The sequence below is a fragment of the Amaranthus tricolor genome, chromosome 2 (assembly GCF_026212465.1).
Source record: "Amaranthus tricolor cultivar Red isolate AtriRed21 chromosome 2, ASM2621246v1, whole genome shotgun sequence".
NCBI classification, from domain to species: Eukaryota; Viridiplantae; Streptophyta; class Magnoliopsida; order Caryophyllales; family Amaranthaceae; genus Amaranthus; species Amaranthus tricolor.
This window is the reverse complement of record NC_080048.1, coordinates 31184940-31193279: the sequence shown is the minus strand read 5'-3', so window position 1 is coordinate 31193279 and position 8340 is coordinate 31184940. Positions and strand designations below refer to the sequence as shown.

The 8340-nt window shown below is 32.2% G+C and overlaps 1 protein-coding gene across 1 annotated transcript; it reads left to right on the top strand.

Moving 5' to 3' along the window:
- The first annotated feature begins 4409 nt into the window (after positions 1–4409).
- LOC130805245 (heavy metal-associated isoprenylated plant protein 26-like) lies at positions 4410–7972 on the top strand. The gene is made up of 2 exons (XM_057669927.1): positions 4410–4667; positions 7334–7972. The coding sequence occupies exons 1-2, from the start codon at positions 4584–4586 to the stop codon at positions 7718–7720; spliced, it is 471 nt and encodes a 156-aa protein (XP_057525910.1). The 5' UTR covers positions 4410–4583; the 3' UTR covers positions 7721–7972.
- Positions 7973–8340: the final 368 nt, after the last annotated feature.

The window sequence follows — 8340 nt, the reverse complement described above, 5'->3', positions numbered from 1 at the left end:
AATACCAATAATTTAAATGAAAATATAATTGTACAACATTTAAAGGCGTTGATAAATTAATTGGTGCATTAAACGTTAAAATGGTGAATTAAACATTTAAGAGCAAAAATTGGATGCTACCATGTAGAAAAATCTTACAAAATAATGAATTAAACGGTAATTAACAAGAATTTAACAGAAAATGCTGCGACAATTAGATAGTGCATAAACTGGATGTTACCATATGAAAAAATCTTACAAAAACACTATCATTGACTTTTCATGAACACTAAATGCTAGCATGTAGAATTTTCCTTTATTAAAATATTGATATAGGTTTGCGAAATTTTAAATTAATATTTTAAGACAACTATTTGTAATGTGCAAATGGTTTGACAAATTTATATTATTTAATTAGTTGTGATTTATATTTTGTGTTCGTATTATTTACAGGTAATGAAAAGTTTTTTCAATGTGTCATCAAGAATTCATTTTAAAATATTGTTGGAACGTTGTTATAATGTGTCCAATGTATCCATTTAATTTAGACTAGTAAGTATTTAGAACCCATTAAGTAATATTTAATCCTTTTTTAGTTCCACCCAAATTCATTTTAACACTTTTTTATTTTGCATTTTGCAGTTAGTATACGATAAAAAAAAATAGTTATATGAGATCTTGTTTTATCATTTCGACTTATATTTTCATAATATTAAATTTTTATAATTTTTAATTGTGTATAACTCGAGATATAATCGATTGAAAAAAGCGCAAAAAAAGTGTTTTTGGTGCAAATAAAAAAAAATTGAAAGTACATTGTTTCCACTAGCAACAGCGTAGGAAAACAGATCACGTGATTAGGGCTGCACACGGTCCGGTCTGGTCTGGTTTGACAGAAAAATCAGACCAGACCAGAAATTCCGGTCTAAAAATTTTTCAGACCAGACCAGACCGTTCTAGAACGGTCTGGTCTGGTCTGGTCTGGTCTACGGTTTTTTTTTTGTATTTTTTTAATTGAGTGAGAATCTAAGGTAAACGATAATCTGTAAACAAAATACATCATCAAATCCGAAACATCACAAATTTGCAATAATACATCATATATCTAAGCAGCAGTCTAGTAAGCCATAGTGTCACTGTTGCAAGCATCAAAATTCAACAAACAGGGACTAAGGATTGCAAACAATAAAGATGAAGTTTATTCCTATAGCCAAAATGTCGAACACCCAACGTTCAAAATGACTAAGTCAACACACCTGATGGCAGCTCTTCTAACAGTTAAAGTTTTATCGCCCATTGTCAAGCCATTGAGGGCATCACAGGCAATATCAGTCACCGAAGGATCCTGCAAGTTTAAGACACAAAAAGAATAAGAAAACCATTGGGGCAATCACATATACTCAAGTTTTAAAAAATAGTACTCCAAATTCTATGGCCAATGGCATAAGGACACATAACAAATGAATGGTAGCACCGCAAAGGGAAATTAATGTCCAAAAAATTCAACAGATGTATGAACTTTATACTTCGACTTCGTCATAAAAAGATGATCTACAAACCTGATAAACACAAAAACCATAGCCTTTGGAACTCCCGGTGTCTCTATCCTTCACAAGGTCAAATGCCTTCAATGGTCTATGATAAAACACATAGCAAAAATAGAAATCAGCAAGCAGTTGAAGACCTCAAGTAACAGATACAATCATAGCTGTTAAAATATGAAGAAATCAACAAGAATAAAATAACTGTAATAATAAGCATGGAATCACAGAATTAAGCAACAACTCCATGTTTAAGCAAATGCCTCATATATAAATTAAGCAATCCATTCGTCCATAACCAATTAACATAAAACTGAAAATTACCAAACTTGAGAAGTTAAGATTCTTCGAATTTAAACAAAAACTGATAAAAAAAACCCTAAAAATTCAAAAAAATCAACCAATATACTTACATTACGAGATTCTACACTTGATTCCGTGGTGACTGGTGAGATTGGAGAATGAAGATTAGAGGAGAAGCGTCGAAGCCTCGAAGAACCACAGAAGCAGAGTCGTCTTTGAAGGAGGCCGTTTGTCGTTTGGCGCCTGGCGTTTGTCGTTTGGGTTGAAGCTTGAAGAGTTGAAGCCTTGAAGGAGGCGAGGAAATAGAGAGGATGCGAGGAATCAGAGAGGTGCAGAGGTCTGATTTCAGAGACTCAGAGGAGGGCAGGAGGCGAGGAAGAGAGGAGAATGGGAGAAGGAGGCAGGTTTTCGTAATTTACGGCAGCAGGAGTAGTAGCCTAGCCCTAATTCCTAATATTTGAGTTTATTACGGTTTATTGGTCCGGTTTGGTCTAAAAATTTTAAAACCGGGACCGGACCGTAAACCGTTTTTAAAAAAAAAAAAAACCCGGACCAGACCATTCAGGCCGTAGACCAGACCAAATACTTAAATTACAGTTTGGTCCGGTTTGGTTTACGGTTTAGACCAAACTCTGTTTAGCCCTACACGTGATACAACAACATTGGCAAACCACACTTATTATACATCCTCCGTTAGATTATTGTTGCTATATTTACATATTAAATTATACACATCTAAAAATTATAAAAAGTTAATATTATGAAAGTATGCGATTAGACGATTCAAACAATATCCCACTTGACTATATTTTTGCTTGCACATTAACCGCAATATGTAAAATAAATTTGAACAATAAATAGTGCTCATATCTAAAATGTAGCAAGCATTTCAGAACGGAGGAAGTACAACTTAAAGCAACTTCCTATGTTGCTAAGATTTACTTCCTCCGTTCCATAATTGTTGCTACATTTGCATGGGCACGGGAATTAAGAAAAGTGATTGACCTACACTGTAGCTGATTGTTTACTTTATAGAGTATAGTATTTTATTATTATTAATTGAAAAAGAAAAAGGAAAAATAGGTTGTTAGGTTACTTTATAGAGTATAGTATATATTTTATTATAGAGTATAGAGTATAGAGTAGGATAAAAATATGGGTAAATAGAACTTTAAATGATTGTTTTATTACTAAAAACGGAAATGTAGCAAGTAATATGAAATTGCCAAAAATAGAAAATGTAGCAAGTATTATGGAACGGAGGAAGTACTATATTTTACTTTTTCACATCATTAAATGTATTTTTAATTATACATAACAAAAATTTATAAAAAATTATTACTATAATTTTTGTATTGAAACTAATTAAATAAAATTTCACCTAATTATTTTTTAACTTATATATAAATAAATTATAAATTAAAAGTGATTGATGAATAGTACTAAAAAATAATTAGAATGTTTGAAAAGAAACAGCAGAAGTACTATTTAAAATCAATTGATAAATATTACTTCTATCTCTATAAAGAAAAACAACGGTCACAAAATGGTATTTCAATGTAAATTTAAAACGTTAATATCTCTAAATATAAATAATAAAAAATTATAAAAAATACATGATTAAAAAGTATATATTGAGACGAATCTAACAAGATTTCACAAAAATATATTTTATCTTCTGAATATATGTCAAAAACATTAATTAAATTTATCTCTTTTTAAGGTGGAATATTCCAAATAGAAAAAACATTTAACAAGTAGTAAAATGGTAGGGACAGGGATTATCAACTTTCCCATATACCGACAAACGTCGTGGGCCTCAAGAAGAAAGGTAGGGTCGGTGGCACACCATAACAGTCAACAGTAACTCCAAAAAAACCTCGGAATCCATCTCAGCTATACACGTGTCCATTACATAACCCATTAACAAATCAATCCAACGACTGAAATCCATTAGCACTTTATAAGTGTGGTTACATCGATGGAGTTGGAGCTAGCTACTTAAAAACACTCATAAAACCACTACTCCGCCGTCCCACTCATTCAGTACCCTCTTTTATCACTTGTTTATTAGTACATTTTAGGTTTTTACAAATTTCAATATAAATTTAAAATTTAAATAATTTTAATAATGAATTTTTAAAAATTCTAAAAGGTTGATATTTAGATTATATATATTCATATGAATATATTAAGATCACATATAAATATGTTTTTCATATAGATTGATAAGAAATTATAATTAAAGTTTCATACTAAAATTCGTAAATTTTATTTGAGAAAAACATATGAAAAATATCTATAACATATTTCAATCTCTTTATTTATTATTATTTTTTTCTTACAAACAACTTATTTTAATCGTAAATAAGTTTGTCTAGGTAAATCACGTTTGGTTGTTAACTTAATAAACCATCTTTATGTGGCATAATTTAATAAGAAGGAATTTTAAAATTTTGTTTTATCTTTTAATATTTTTTTATTTTTTTTGTCTTTTTATTTTAATTTATAAGTCACTATAATTAATTAAGAATTTCGTGAATACAATTCAAAATCTTTATATATTTTTGTAATGATTTGATTACTATCCATTTATGAGCTGGCACTAATAGAAGTATAGAAACAAAGTGTTGTCATATCCAAAACTAACAAAGTGAGATATTTTGTTGAAAAAATCATCAGATTTTCAGCTTTAAGATAGCTCTTTTTCTGTAATTATTCATTTTTACTTGATTTTTGTTAAAGGGGAGAAATTAAAAAATGGGAGTGATAGATCATCTTTCTGACATGTTTGATTGCTCTGGCGGCCATGGTCACAGCCACAAGAAACGCAAGCAGCTTCAGGTTTGATAGATCATCTATTGTCTTGCTTTATCTTTTTTTCTTTTTTGTCACATTAATCTCTAAATTTATACCTGTTATAAACTTGTATTGTTGTATTGATCCTGTAATTTGTTCTTTTAAGTACTTCATGCTAAACTTATTAGGAGTAAGCATAGATTTGTGTTTCAAAAGGTGAGAAAATGGGTATATTCAAGGTTAGTGATAATGGGTTGTTTTGGAATCTGCATAAAAAGTTGCTGAAAAAGGGTTTTTGTTGGAAATTTATTTTGGGATTTGGGTCTTAGTTGAACTGAATATACAGAGATCTTGAGTATGGTAGTTGAGAATATACTGAAGAGATCTCAATTTGATGTAGGGAGGTGAGTCTAATTTAGCTTTAGAATAAGATGCTGAATCGGTTAACTCAGTTGCTTCCCAACTCAGTTGAATTGGGATGACACGTTAAACAGGTACTTAAGCTTAGATATGTTGACCATTAGAGTATATAACATTTTCTAGGGCCTCATAGTATCGGAAGCGAACATGACAAGACAACCCATCTCTCATTTAAAGTGGAATATTTAGTACCAGTATGAGCGCCAGTATGAGGAGGGTTTATGCTGCATCTACACATCTGACCCAAATGGCTCTCGAGAGTATATAATATATGTTGGGGCCTCAACCATCAGATAAAGGGTTATGTTTTTGGTGGAGTTGGTTCCTTGACATTGACCCTAATTATTCAGTCCATCACCTAGTTAGCCCTTATGGAATGAAGGTTTAGACTTACTTTTCAAGATGAAATAGACAAATGTTGGTACCAAGTATCCACAATATCTGCTTTAACAGTGTGTTTGGATAAGAGGAAATGGAAGGAAAGGAGGGTGGGGAAATGGAGGGACTACGTTCTCCTCATTTGGATACAATTAGATTAATGGAGGGAAATGGAGGAAGAAACTCCTTCATGTTTAAAAACAATAAATTCTTTGAACATTGGAAAATTCGGAAGAAAAACACCCATCTTCCTTCCCTTCCTTGTCCCCCCTTTCTTTTACCTTCCTTTGCTTCCAATAATGTTATCCAAACATAGGATAAGCCACTTTTCGTTTTGGAAGCCCTCTATGTTGTGAACTTGTAATACTTTCAATAATGATCAGAGAATAATGGTATAATGAGAATACACAAGTGTTTTAAACAAGTAAGACTATATATAGATTGAACAGTATTTACCACCAAAAGCTACTTCTCCGTCGCATAGATATATATTAGTGTTGATGTTGATCCTTTTAATGTCAATGTTAAGAGCAATCTTTGAGAGATAAAAGAGTATTATTTTGGGTTTTGGTAGTTCTATGAAATTAATTACATTCCCATGTTGCTATTGTGAGTATAAAATCTACATCGTGGGATTTTTTCCAAGAGACACTAATCATAGTGTAAAAACAATGTCATATCGCTTCGCATCGCATCAAGGTTATCAAAACAAATGAACCCCTATTTTCCGCATTGTAGTGGTACAAAAAAATCGTGTTTTGCATCAAGGGATATCTTTTGATTCAACCGATAATTAGGCTTTACGATAACCGCATCACTCCCGTTACCACATCATCGTTCCTTTACCACAATTGTGACCTGTGAATGATTTTTCTTATATTGAGTTGTATTTCATCAATTTTTACTCTGTATTTCATGAGTAGACTACCCACTTGATGGATCCAAACGAAGCATTTCATGTGGTATGGAGACAATACAAGGAAAAAAATCTAACCAACGCACCTTTAATCACCTAGCTTTTAAGAGAATGGAAGTGTAGGCCTCACAGAGAGTAAAGTTTATGTGACATGAGTGCAAACTTGCAATTTCGTCTTTCTGTTCTCCCTAGAAGAATGGGAGTTTACCCACACATGTTGAGAGTTGATTGTTTCTGTTTAATATATCAATCGAGTTTTCTGATTTTGGCATGTCGAGTAGAGCAGCTTGAGCCTTGATTAACATGCTATAAATAACTTTGCTGATCATTTCGTAATCGTTCGAGTAGAACTCCATTAGACTTGTATGTAGTCAAAAATTTTCCCTGGTTACATTGTATTTTAAGTGTTGATCCTAAATTTTATAAAAAGAAATTAAGAATGCATTTAGAGTAGGCTTTGAAGGATCTATTTGAACCAGCTATGAAATTATTTACTTCTTTTCACTCCACCTCATTTGTTACCAACAATCTCTCATGTTGATTTGTTTTGGTTTGTGTACCGACCCCATGTCCTCAAGTGTTGGGATTAAGGCTTTCGCAACGTTGTTCTCACTTAACATCATTTGATCTTTTTATTTTTTCCGTACTTTTACTTTATCTATTTATTGGGATGGTTTATTCCACATCGATAAATTAAAAGATGGTGTACACACTTTATAAGTTATTAGAACGCTTCTTCCCATTGCCATTTGGTTTTGGGATGAAATATATCTCATTGGCTTATGAAGTGTGCACCTCGTTTTTTCTCGTAAATATGCGGTCATTCGCAATAAGTCTTGCCTAATTTAACACTATTAATTGATATCCTTTTAAAGATCTGGATCCATTGATACAAATGTTGATATAATGTTTTAATTCTATTCTTTTAATGGCTCAATTAATGTAAAACTCTGTAGTAACTATTTTCCGCTTGTGTGTAATCCATCTTATTAATCAGACGGTAGAGATTAAGGTGAAGATAGACTGTGAAGGATGCGAGAGAAAAGTAAGAAGGGCAGTAGAAGGGATGGAAGGAGTAACCCAAGTCGACATAGAGCCCAAGCAGCACAAGCTTACAGTCACAGGATATGTCGAGCCGAAAAAGGTGTTGGCACGCGTCAAGCATCGAACGGGCAAGAGAGCAGAGTTCTGGCCTTATGTCCCATACGATGTGGTCGCGCACCCTTACGCCCCTGGGGTGTACGACAGGAAAGCACCGGCTGGGTATGTGAGGAACGATTATAATGATCCTCGTGTCAATCAGTTGGCTCGTATGAGCTCGACTGAGGTGCGCTACACCACAGCATTCAGTGATGAGAACACTAATGCATGTTCTATTATGTGATTGTTCAATATATTGTGAAAGGACAAGTAATTTTCTTAGTACATTTCGTACGTGAACGAGACTCTTTTTTCTTTGGTTGGTTTTGGTAATTAGGTTTATATTTGGACATATTTGTACTATATTTTAATATTGTGGATTGGTGTGATCAATTTTTTTCCCTGTCTAAAGCCAATGTTTTAACTGATCAAACATTATTTTGTTATTTCAGATGATTGAGTTGTCTTTTTTGTGGAATATAGGCAACCCGTGCAACTGTACTTTTCTATGTGCTATACTTGTAACTGATAGTAATATTTTTTTACGTAATATGTTAAAAACAAGTGTAAGTATTTCAGACAGAGGTAATATTTAACTATTATTGTTACTTGTTAGTAATTATAATAATAAAATGTCTTTACTTTTAACGCCAATTGGCTTTCTTATAGACAGAATATCAAACTTTAAATGGATGTGATTATCTAGTTATTTTTTTTTGTTCCTTTAAATTTAAAATTAAATGATAGAGTTGTTTCAGTACGTTGCACGTTGCCGTGAACAAAATAAAAAACAAATTGATTTACAAAATATTTGGTTGGTGTAAAGAGATAATGAATTTTAAGATGACATTAAATAGAGATGTG

Bases quoted from the DNA above. Each gene is read 5' to 3' on its own strand.
- LOC130805245 (XM_057669927.1), top strand. From the start codon at position 4,584: ATGGGAGTGATAGATCATCTTTCTGACATGTTTGATTGCTCTGGCGGC. The intron at 4,668-7,333 runs GTTTGATAGATC...CTTATTAATCAG, and splicing joins AGAAACGCAAGCAGCTTCAG to ACGGTAGAGATTAAGGTGAA.